The 13,159-nt window shown below is 46.7% G+C and overlaps 1 protein-coding gene across 3 annotated transcripts in view; it reads left to right on the top strand.

Annotated features, from left to right (window-relative positions):
* The window catches only part of LOC124794790 (neural proliferation differentiation and control protein 1), a 1,027,601-nt gene that overhangs the window by 1,004,634 nt on the left and 9,808 nt on the right, over positions 1 to 13,159 (top strand). For all 3 annotated transcript variants that reach the window (XM_047258441.1, XM_047258442.1, XM_047258440.1), the window contains exon 7: positions 2,910 to 3,015. In XM_047258441.1, the coding sequence (XP_047114397.1) occupies positions 2,910 to 3,015 (106 nt within the window). The remainder of the gene's footprint in view (positions 1 to 2,909; positions 3,016 to 13,159) is intronic.

Raw genomic sequence — 13,159 nt, 5'->3', positions numbered from 1 at the left:
TTCAGCCAACTGATAGTTTCCTACATTTGTTATACCTACAAATGCAAACTGAAACATTTCAAATTATAATCTATTTTCCAGTTGTCGAGGGATTCGGCAAAAAATCAGAAGTCCCATATCACTCCAACTGCACATACCCCACATCATTACAGAGCCTCCACCAGCTTGAACAGTCCCCTGCTGACATGATGGGTCCCTGGATTATGAGGTTGTCTACATACCTGTGCACGTACATCCGCTCGATACAGTTTGAAAGGAGACTCGTCCGACCAAGCGACGTATTTACTTTAAACTAAGTTACAATTACATATGCTGTTGCTTGGATTCCAGAGAAATGTAGGAACATCCGAGGCAATATGACCCTACGATTTATCTTTGAAGATAGGTTAAGGAAAGGCAAACCTACGTTTATACATTGCAGAGCTAAAGAAACTGGTACACCTGCCTAATATCGTGTAGGGCCACGACGTGGCATGGACTCGCCTAATGTCTGAATTAGTGCTGAAGGGAATTGACGCTATGAATCCTGCATGGCTATCCATAAATCCGTGAGGGTACGAGAGGATGGAGATCTATTTTGAAGAGCGCGTTGCAAGGCATCCCATATATGCTCAATAATGTTCACGTCTGGGACGTTTGATGGTCAGAAGTGTCTAAACTTAGAAGAGTGTTCCTGGAGCCACTCTGTAACAATACTGGACGCTTGGGGTGTCGCACTGTCATGCTGGAATTGCCCAAGTCCGTCGGAATGCACAATGGACATGAATGGATGCAGTTGATAGGACAGGATGCTTACGTACGTTTCACTTGTCAAAATCGTATCTAGACGCATCATAGGTCCCACATCACTCCATCTGCACATGCCCCATACCATTACAGAGCCTCCACCAGCTTGAACAGTCCCCTGCTGACATGATGGGTCCCTGCATTATGAGGTTGTCTACATACCTGTGCACGTACATCCGCAAGATACAATTTGAAAGGAGACTCGTCCGACCAGGCAACATGTTTCTAGTCATCAACAGCCCAATGTCGGTGTTGACGGGCACAGGCGAGGCGTAAAGCTTTGTGTCGTGCAGTCATCAAGGGTAAACGAGCAGGCCTTCGGCTTCGAAAGCCAGTATCGATGACGATTCGTTGAATGATTCGCACGCTGACCCTTTTTGAAGGCCCAGCACTGAAAACTGCAGCAATTTGCGGAAGAGTTGCATTTATGTCATGTTGAACGATTGTCTCAGTCGTCGTGGTCTCGTTCTTGCAGGATCTGTTTCCGACCGCAGCGATGTCAGAGATTTGATGTTTTACCGAATTCCTGATATTCACGGTACACTCGTGAAACGGTCATACGGGAAAGTAACACTTCATCGCTAATTCGGAGGTGCTGTGTCCCATCGCTCTTGCGCCGACTATAATACCACGTTCAGACTCACTTAAACCTTGATAACCTGCCACTGTAGCAGCAGTAACCGATCTAACAAGTGCGCCAGACACTTGTTGTCTTATATAGGCGTTGCTGACCGCAGCGCCCTATTCTGCCTGTTAATATGTCTGTGTATTTGCATACGCATGCCTATACCAGTTTCATTGGCGCTTCAGTGTAGCATTTGTAGACTTAGAGGTACCTTTTGACAGAGACGAATAGAACACTGGTTTTGAAATTCTGAAAGCAGCAAGGGTAAGATACAGGTAACGAAAGGCTATTAACAACTTGTACAGAAACCACACGGCAGTTGTGAGAGTCGAGGAGCATGAAACGGTAGCAGTAGTTGAGAAGGAAGTGAGACAGGATTGTAGCATATCCCTGATGTTATCCAGTTTGTACACTGAGCAAGCAGTAAAGGAAACCAAAGAAAAATTCCGCGTAGGAATTAAAGTTCAGGGAGCAAAAAATTAAAAATTTGATGTTTGGCGATTACATTGTAACTCTGTGAGAGACAGCAAACGACTTGGAAGAGCAGTTGAACGGAACGGACGATGGCTTGAAAGGAGGAAATAAGATGAACATTAACAGAAGCAAGACAAGGATAATGGAATGTAATCTAATTAAATCAGTTAATGCTGAGGAATTAGATTAGGAAACTATACAATTAAAGTATCAGTTGTGTTCTGCTATTTGGTCAGCATTATAACTGATGATGGACGATACTCTGCCCATCACACTTAAGCGCCTGGCAGAGGCACTGGCAATAGCAAGGACGCACTTCTGAAGAAGAGAAATTTGTTAACATCGAATCTAGACTTAAGTGTCAGAAAATCTTTTTTGAAGGTATTTGTCTGGAGAATAGCCATGTAAGGGAGTGAAACATGGACGTTAAACAGTTTGGACAAGAAAAGAATAGAAGCTTTTCGAATGTGGTGCTACATACGAATGCTGAAGATTAGATGGATACATCACATTACTAATGAGGAGGTACTGAATAGAACTGGGGAGTCAAGAATTTGTGGGACAACTTGACTTAAAGAGGGGATCGGTTGATAGGAAACATTATGCAATATCAATGGATGACCAATTTCGTGTAGAATCGTAGAGGGAGATTCAGAAGTATGTAGGTTGCAGCAGTTATTTGGAGAAGAAGGGGCTTGAACAGGATAGAGTAGCACGGAGAGGTACATCAAACCACTCTCCGAACCAAAGATTATAGCAACACCAATGCTCTTATTAAGCAACACGACACAACACAGCACTTCACTGATCGTACTGTTTGTGTTGATCTGTTGTTGTATTGCAGTGTATGTTGTGTGTAATGTGTTGAGTGGCTGTTGTTGTTGCAGCCATGTATAGCGTGTAATGCTGTGTTCACTTGTTATTGTTGTGTTGAATTTGTATGGTGTTGTGTTGTCATTGTTGGTGCTGTTTTTGTTGTTGTGTTACAGCTCGACACGGTGAGGTGATGTTTGTTATGTTACAGCCGCACAGGCGCCAACGAGCGTCCGGGTTCAGTGTCTGAGGCGGAGAGCGACGAGGAGGGAGAAGAGGGCGACTACACTGTCTACGAGTGCCCAGGACTCGCCCCGGTCAGTATACCAACGCTACACTGGGCTACACTAAACTTCACTACACTACATTACATGTGGAATACGGGCCGCGTAGTAGGACGACAGCCAAGGGAGGCTCGTTCACTGCAGCTTCATTATCCGTGCTCAGCTGCGTCCACACGATGTCTTTTTGTTCTTCTGTTATACTTGGCGCACGCGCTTGACGCTTTATACAGTAGCGCAGGAGGGCATGCATTTCGCACAAAGGTGTTACCTGTAAATGGAGAAGGCGCGTCACAGCGCCCAGCTTGCCGCCGTCCGTGGGAAGGTGTTGGTTGGTTTGGGCCCATCGTTGGCCCCTTCACCAAGTGCCCGCCTATTTCGTAGTCTCTTGTTGGACTTCACTGTCTACCATGGGGACTGGCAGTAAATGCAGATACCTAGAGTTCATACGAGGGCAACTTGCTTATTCTGGAATTCCACTTAAGAAGGTTATCTGAAAATTAGTAATAATAAGAGCAGGCAATCGATAGGATCGTACAGACACGGGTACGGATGACGAAAGAAAGAAGCTGAAAATAGCATATTCCGTTTTCCGAAACTGATTCACTGAGAAAGATCTGGCTGCAGTTCCTGCTTCCAATAGCAGCACAAACACCAAAACAAGAGATTTTAAAATAAGTGACGATGAGAGAGAAAATCAAGTTTAAAATGTTCAGCAGAGGAGAGGTGACCTGATAGAATACCAAAACGATTCTGCGTAGACTGTTCTAAAGAATTTGTTCCTTCTCTAGCATTAGTCTAACGTACAGGGGTGGAAAAAAATTGGAGACACCAAAAACACAACACATTACAGTGTCTAACACGGTATAGAAAAACCGTTGGCATTCAAAATACGATTAGCTTCTAGTCGTCTCGGATGGAAACAGATCCTATAAAATTATTAAGCTGATCCATTACTGATATTTGAGAATCCGTGACTGTTAACTGAAGATAAATACACTCCTGGAAATTGAAATAAGAACACCGTGAATTCATTGTCCCAGGAAGGGGAAACTTTATTGACACATTCCTGGGGTCAGATACATCACACGATCACACTGACAGAACCACAGGCACATAGACACAGGCAACAGAGCATGCACAATGTCGGCACTAGTACAGTGTATATCCACCTTTCGCAGCAATGCAGGCTGCTATTCTCCCATGGAGACGATCGTAGAGATGCTGGATGTAGTCCTGTGGAACGGCTTGCCATGCCATTTCCACCTGGCGCCTCAGTTGGACCAGCGTTCGTACTGGACGTGCAGACCGCGTGAGACGACCCTTCCTCCAGTCCCAAACATGCTCAATGCGGGACAGATCCGGAGATCTTGCTGGCCAGGGTAGTTGACTTACACCTTCTAGAGCACGTTGGGTGGCACGGGATACATGCGGACGTGCATTGTCCTGTTGGAACAGCAAGTTCCCTTGCCGGTCTAGGAATGGTAGAACGATGGGTTCGATGACGGTTTGGATGTACCGTGCACTATTCAGTGTCCCCTCGACGATCACCAGTGGTGTACGGCCAGTGTAGGAGATCGCTCCCCACACCATGATGCCGGGTGTTGGCCCTGTGTGCCTCGGTCGTATGCAGTCCTGATTGTGGCGCTCACCTGCACGGCGCCAAACACGCATACGACCATCATTGGCACCAAGGCAGAAGCGACTCTCGTCGCTGAAGACGACACGTCTCCATTCGTCCCTCCATTCACGCCTGTCGCGACACCACTGGAGGCAGGCTGCACGATGTTGGGGCGTGAGCGGAAGACGGCCTAACGGTGTGCGGGACTGTAGCCCAGCTTCATGGAGACGGTTGCGAATGGTCTTCGCCGATACCCCAGGAGCAACAGTGTCCCTAATTTGCTGGGAAGTGGCGGTGCGGTCCCCTACGGCACTGCGTAGGATCCTACGGTCTTGGCGGGCATCCGTGCGTCGCTGCGGTCCGGTCCCAGGTCGACGGACACGTGCACCTTCCGCCGACCACTGGCGACAACATCGATGTACTGTGGAGACCTCACGCCCCACGTGTTGAGCAATTCGGCGGTACGTCCACCCGGCCTCCCGCATGCCCACTATACGCCCTCGCTCAAAGTCCGTCAACTGCACATACGGTTCACGTCCACGCTGTCGTGGCATGCTACCAGTGTTAAAGACTGCGATGGAGCTCCGTATGCCACGGCAAACTGGCTGACACTGACGGCGGCGGTGCACAAATGCTGCGCAGCTAGCGCCATTCGACGGCCAACACCGCGGTTCCTGGTGTGTCCGCTGTGCCGTGCGTGTGATCATTGCTTGTACAGCCCTCTCGCAGTGTCCGGAGCAAGTATGGTGGGTCTGACACACCGGTGTCAATGTGTTCTTTTTTCCATTTCCAGGAGTGTACATAAAACTGCAACCAGCCACTTTTTTGAATGTTTATTTACGAGTATTATTCCATGAACAGGATAAAATGGTTCTAATTGCTCTAAGCACTATGGGACTTAACATCTGAGGTCATCAGTCCCCAGCCGGCCGATGTGGCCGTGCGGTTAAAGGCGCTGCAGTCTGGAACCGCAAGACCGCTACGGTCGCAGGTTCGAATCCTGCCTCGGGCATGGATGTTTGTGATGTCCTTAGGTTAGTTAGGTTTAACTAGTTCTACGTTCTAGGGGACTAATGACCTCAGCAGTTGAGTCCCATAGTGCTCAGAGCCATTCATCAGTCCCCTAGACTTAGAACTACTGAAACCTATATCTACATCTACGTGATTACTCTGCTATTCACAATAAAGTGCCTGGCAGAGGCTTCAATGAATCACCTTCACGCTGTCTCTCTACCGTTCCACTCTCCAACAGCACCTAACTAACCTGAGGGCATCACACACATCCTGCCCGAGGCAGGATTCGAACCTGCGACCCTAGGAGCAGCGCGGTTCCGGACTGAAGCACCTAGAACCGCTCGGCCACAGCGGCCGGCCCATGAACAGGTTTTCGAACCTTTTCAGGCTCATCTTCAGATGGTTTTCTGGACGTTACATTAGTGTTTCTAGCATAATGATGGGTGCTGGCTCTGTGACAAGAAGATGGAACATGCTTTAATGTATCGCCGTGAGTATTGTTTATATGTCGATACGGATCCAAAATCTTAGTTTTGTACTTACTGCGACAGTATGGACGGCTTTTCTCTGTTAGTGTCCATGTGTCTGCCTCCATTTTGACGGTCAGTTGGTACATCACTGCATACACTTTTACACAATCCTTATGATTTACATTGTGATAGCGAAACTTGGGTAGCATCCAGCATGTGTTATACAACTGTTGCTTGTGACAAAGATCTTGAAAAAGAGATATACCATAGGTCTACTTTGCTCAGAGATGTAATTTGGTTTTGTTTGCGTGTATTAAAGTCGATATCTGGACAGATATTATAATTAGGCTGTCGTTAACATGAGAGCACAAAATAAAATAAATAACTGAATTACTACAAGAATAAACTTCAAGCGATCGTATGTCTTATTTATGTTCGTACTTTAACGTATAATTCAGTCACTTTATGCGCAAATACTTTAATCTAGAATGGCATTAACATGAATGCCCAGGAATAAAATAATACAGAGTTATAGTATTTGCAATGATATGCACTGGTTTTATGAGCATGAACTTTATATTTACATTTAAAAAAAACTTAAAATAACTGCTGACTTAGTTCTGTTTATTTTACCTAAAGGTAATATGTATAAAAGTTATAATATTTGTAATAAAAAAGTGACTGCTTGTAGTTTTATGTATTTACATCTTGCAAAGTTTTCGAGGCAATCTTATACCATTCTTCGTGCAAAATAGTAGCAAATTCTGGTAATGACACTGCAAGTGGATGGCGATCACCCTCCAAAGTAGGCCAATAAGTCTCAATAATACTGAAATCTGGTCACTGGGGTGGACAGGAGAGACGTGACAATCTATCCTCATGCTCACATCATCGGTCCTGAATGATGCGAGCTGTGTGAACAGCAGTTAGTCTGTTGTAGAATTTTGGAACAGGACTTATGCAGCCGTAGTATGGTCTTTCTAGGGAGCGAAAATCTGCTCCGTAGAAATCAACACGGACTCCGAAAACAACCATCATTTGAAACGCAGCTCACTCTGCCCATCTTTCAAATATAGAAAGCAACAGATGCCTGCGCCCGACTGATACTGCATTTCTTGGCTTTCTAAGAGCGTTCGAAACCGTTCACTACTACAAACATGTGGAATATCAGACCAGCTTCGTGACTCGCTTGAGGACACTATATATCGATCTTAACGGAGAGAAATCTTAAGCGAAAAAGTAACTTGGGGTATTCCGCAAGGGAGTGTTATAGACGCATACTGCTCAGGATACACTACTGGCCATTAAAATTGCTACACCAAGAAGAAATGCAGATGATAAACGGGTATTCATTGGACAAATATATTATACTAGAACTGACATGAGATTACATCTTCACGCAGTTTGGGTGCATAGATCCTGAGACATCAGTACCCAGGACAGTACCTCTGGCCGTAATAACGTCCTTGATACGCCTAGGCACTGAGTCAAACAGAGCTTGGATGGCGTGTACAGGTACAGCTGCCCATGCAGCTTCAACACGATACCACAGTTCATCAAGATTAGTGACTGGCGTATTGTGACGAGCCAGTTGCTCCGCCACCATTGACCAGACGTTTTCAATTGGTGAGAGATCTGGAGAATGTGCTGGCCAGGGCAGCAGTCGAACGTTTTCTGTATCCAGAAAGGCCCGTACAGGATCTGCAACATGCGGTCGTGCATTATCCTGATGAAATGTAGGGTTTCGCAGGGATCGAATGAAGGGTAGAGCCACGGGTCGTAACACATCTTAAATGTAACGTCCACTGTTCAAGGTGCCGTCAGTGCGAACAAGAGGTGACCGAGACGTGTAACCAATGGCACCCCATACCATCACGCCGGGTGACACGCCAGTATGGCGATGAGGAATACATGCTTCCAATGTATGTTCACCGCGATGTCACCAAACACGGATGCGACCATCATGATGCTGTAAACAGAACCTGGATTCATCCGAAAAAATGAGGTTTTGTCATTCGTGCACCCAGGTTCGTTGTTGAGTACACCATCGCAGGCGCTCTTGTCTGTGATGCAGTGTCAAGGGTAACCGTAGCCATGGTCTCCGAGCTGATAGTCCATGCTGCTGCAAAAGCCGTCGAACTGTTCGTGCAGATGGTTGTTGTCTTGCAAACGTCCCCATCTGTTGACTCAGGGATCGAGACGTGGCTACACGATCCGTTACAGCCATGCGGATAAGATGCCTGTCATCTCGACTGCTAGTGATACGAGGTCGTTGGGATCCGGCACGGCGTTCCGTATTACCCTCCAGAACCCACCGATTCCATATTCTGCTAACAGTCATTGGATCTCGACCAATGCGAGCATCAATGTCGCGGTAAGATAAACCGCAATGGCGATAGGCTACAATCCGACCTTTATCAAATTCGGAAACATGATGGTACGCATTTCTCCTCCTTACACGAGGCACCACGACAACGTTTCACCAGGCAACGCAGGTCAACTACTGTTTGTGTTTGAGAAATTGGTTGGAAACTTTCCTCATGTAAGCACATTGTAGGTGTCGCCACCGGCGCCAACCTAGTGTGAATGCTCTGAAAAGCTAATCATTTGCATATCACAGCATCTTCTTCCTGTCGGTTAAATTTCGCGTCTGTAGCACGTCATCTTCGTGGTGTAGGAATTTTAATGGCCAGTAGCGTATATCTACAGGCATAAAAATGATTACAGATTAAGAAGAATTGGATGATTTATTCAAGAGAAAAAGCTTCACAAGTTGAGCGGGTTGATAACGTGTTGCCCCATCTATGACCCTTACGTAAGCAATTATTCGGCTTGTTATTGTTCGACGCATTTGTTGGATGTTCTCCTGAGGGATATCATGCTAAATTCTGTCCAATTGAAGCGTTAGAGCTTGAAAATTCCAAGCTGGTTGGAGGGCCCTGACCATAATGCTTCAAACATTCTCAACTGGCGAGAGATCCAGCGATCTTACTAGGCAAGGTAAGGTTTGACAAGCACGAACACAAGCATTGGAAACTCTCGCCGTGTGCGGGCGGGCGTTATCTTGCTGTATCGACTGTTTAAAAGTCCATAACTTGTAAACTAATTGACGGAATTGTCTCATTTTTGGTGGAAGTGTAGCTAATAGTCCAACTTAAAGATATCATTGTAGGAGTTCTGAATGGTCACCATTAACATCCTCACACAAACGATGCCACCGAACTGCAGCACGAACTACTTACTGCAACGTGTTCAGTTGGATATTTGCACGTGAATGTACGATGGATTCTCGAAGTTCGCCCATTGTGCGTGGCTTTTGTCGATAAACGAGGTCCAGAGGAGTTAGGTCTGGGGAACGTGGTGGATACTCCACAGCACCTCTACGGCCTATCCATCTTCCTGGTAGATTTTCGTCGAGATACGCCCTAACACGATTTTGGTAGTGGGCTGGGGCACCATCTTGTTGAAAGTAAACTCTTCCGTCTCCATACAAGCCTGGGATGGCAGGTAAAATGGATGTCTGAAGCTTCTGAAGGTACACCTCACCGGTAACTGTGCCGTCAAATAAGAATGGCCTAGTCAAGCCCCGGTAAGACAACCCACACCACACATTTACTCCTGGCAAATTCACGGCTTTGTCTACGTGGACGTTCGGATTTTCAGCGGCCCAGTAGATGCAATTGTGGCGATTTACTGTACCATTGAGTTTGTAATGTGCCTCATCAGACCACACAGTCACCTCTGCAAACTCTTCATCGTTGCGCACCATGTCAGTAAACCACTCGCAGTACTCCATTCTACGATCTGGGTCGTCATCATTCATTGTGTGTAGCAATCGTGGGATGTGGCACTTCCACTTTGCTGTCTTCAAAATTCGCCGAACACTTGAGCGACTCACTCTAGTTTCACGGGCACACTGTCTCACAGACTTCTGTGGTGAGCGAGTGAATTGCTGTAACACACGACGGGAGTTAGCTGGACTTGTTACTGTTAAAGGTCGTCCAGGTCGTTGTTTGTGTACATCTTTAACACAGCCTTCAGCTTCAAATTTGTCTCGAATGCGACGAATGGTTAACGGTGTCGCTGGCTCTGTTTGATACTCATTTCGCCATTGCCGTTGAATCTCATTGATGTTTTCGTACTTAAAATACCACTTCGAAACTGACTTCCTTTCATCGAATGTAAGCCTTGCCCAGCCATGTTTACTGGAGTAGCTAGGTGCAACGAAGAACAAAAGACTGACTATCTGGCGACTGTCATCTGACAAAACAAAACAACGCAATATAACGCTTGTGTGGTGATTACCGGAACTACAAACTATTACACTACCAAAGATGAGACAACTCCGTCAATTAGTTTGCCAGTTATGGGCTTTTAAACAGTGGGTACATTTTTTGGACCCCTCTGTATAAGCCCAAGATGGCTTGCGATGAAGGGCAACAAAACGGGGCATAAAATATCGTCGACCTATCGCAGTGGTGTAAGAGTTCCGCGGATGACAACTAAAGGGGTCACGCAATAAAATGATATGGCAGCCCAGCCAATCACTCCTGGTTGTCGGACAGTATGGCGGACAGCACTCAGGTTGTTATCCCACTGCTTTCTGAGGCTCCTCCAGGCATAACTTGTCCAGAAAGGTCGCCGGACCTCTCCCCAACTGAGAATATTTGGTGCATTATGGTGGTGGTGGTGGTTGTTGTTGGGATGTTTAAGGGGGACTAAACAGCTAAGGTCATCAGTCCCCCAGGTGCATTATGGGCAGGGCCCTCCAGCCAGATCAGAATTTTGACGATCTACTTCACCAATTGGACAGAATTTCTCAGGGGGACACCGGGTTCCCGGGTTCGATTCCCGGCCGGGTCAGGGATTTTCTCTGCCTCGTGATGACTGGGTGTTGTGTGCTGTCCTTATGTTAGTTAGGTTTAAGTAGTTCTAAGTTCTAGGGGACTAATGACCATAGATGTAAAGTCCCATAGTGCTCAGAGCCATCTCTGGGGGACATCCAACAACTGCATCAGTCAACACTAAGTCGAATAATTCCTTGCATAAGGGCCAGTGTCTTACCGTGGCTGTTGTTCGCTGTGGAGGTATTGAGAGTATTTAACAAAACTTGTAGCGCCATTACACACACCAAAATATATCGCGTAAACGCCACAAGTGCAACAGGATTCTGATAGGGGTGACATGCCTGCCAATGTTCGAAATTAGTTCGTACATTTCCCGGACGAGGTGCTAACAAAGCCCTCCTTTATCATTGCCTATTGTCTGTCCGTTCGGACCAGACCTGAAATTTTGCACAAAACCTGAGAGTAAGCATACAGGACAAACTATTATACACCTTAAAAAGATCAGACTGGTCGCTATGGAGCACTGTAGATGGTGGCAGTTGTACCAGGCAGTTATGTGAACCTCCACAGGTGGTGTACATCAAGGCACTGAATCCGTCTGTATGTGACACCCAGTTGTATGGATTCAGCACAGTAAGATGGTTCGACGTAGAGACGTGACAGAATTGTTGGAAGAAATTATCGTCTTAGTACGTGCCCATGACTAAGAGATTTGTTGATGTATGAACCCAGACTGTCCAAAGTATCTACAACGAATGGTGTACCATTGGCAGCGTCGTAACTTGGAGTAATAACAGTGATCGTTAGAAGGTCCCAACCGACGAGGCCCGGAGATGAGTGTCATACCTTGTCAAGGACAGTCAGTTCCAAATCCGACAGGAATTTCGGTTGTCAGTGATTGTAGGTTGTAATCAGCCAGTGTCTGAGCAGACATTGCAAAGCCAAATGCATGCACTTGATGTCTGGAGTCAGGTACATAGCAAAAGGCCATTGTTCACAGGAATAGACGATAACTGAGTGGTCCCGTGTAGTATGGTGCAAGGGATGAATGCACCGACCCCCAATGACGAGTTTAACCCACAGTGTGTGGAAGGTGCAGTCCATGCCAGAAGCGGTTCTCTGATTTTTCGGGGGTGTTTCCAGGCTTCTGGGAACATCAGTCACGATGTTTATTTAAACATTCTCGATGGCCAAGCGTTGCTCTTCTGCTACATCTTGATGATCAGTATGTGGTGGACTTTAACGTCTTGCTCGAAGACAACAGATATGATCAGAAGGCTGCACGATTGCGTTCCTGATTTGGAGAATACTTGCCGCACCTCAAATGGTCGGCTAAATCATCCAATCGTAATTCCATAGAAAATACACTACTGGCCATTAAAATTGATACACCACGAAGATGACGTGCTACGGACGCGAAATTTAACCGTCAGGAAGAAGATGCTGTAATGTGCAAATGATTAGCTTTTCAGAGCATTCACACAAGGTTGACGCCGGTGGCGACACCTACAACGTGCTGACATGAGGACAGTTTCCAACCGATTTCTCATACGCAAACAACAGTTGGCCGGCGTTGCCTGGTGAAACGTTGTTGTGATGCTTCGTGTAAGGAGGAGACATGCGTACCATCACGTTTCCGACTTTGATAAAGGTCGGATTGTAGCCTATCACGATTTCGGTTTATCGTATCGCGACATTGCTGCTCGCGATGGTCGACATCCAATGACTGTTAGCAGAATATGGAATCGGTGGGTTCAGGAGGGTAATACGGAACGCCGTGCCGGATCCCAACAGCCTCGTATCACCAGCAATCGAGATGACAGGCATCTTATCCGCATGGCTGTAACGGATCGTGTAGCCACGTCTCGATCCCTGAGTCAACAGATGGGGACGTTTGCAAGACAACAACCATCTTCACGAACAGTTCGACGACGTTTGCAGCAGCATGGACTATCAGCTCGGAGACCAAGGCTGCGGTTACCCTTGACGCTGTATCACAGACAGGAGAGCCTGCGATGGTGTACACAACGACGAACCTTGCAGCACGAATGGCAAAACGTGATTTCTTCGGATGAATCCAGGTTCTGTTTACAGCATCATGATGGTCGCATCCGTGTTTGGCGACATCGCGGTGAACGCACATTGGAAGCGTGTATTCGTCATCGCCATGCTGGCGTACCACCCGGCGTGATGGTATGGGGTGCCATTGGTTACACGTCTCGGTCACC

The sequence above is a fragment of the Schistocerca piceifrons genome, chromosome 4 (assembly GCF_021461385.2).
Source record: "Schistocerca piceifrons isolate TAMUIC-IGC-003096 chromosome 4, iqSchPice1.1, whole genome shotgun sequence".
Taxonomy (NCBI): Eukaryota; Metazoa; Arthropoda; class Insecta; order Orthoptera; family Acrididae; genus Schistocerca; species Schistocerca piceifrons.
The sequence above is the reverse complement of the archived record's forward strand: the minus strand, read 5'-3'. Positions and strand labels throughout refer to the sequence as shown.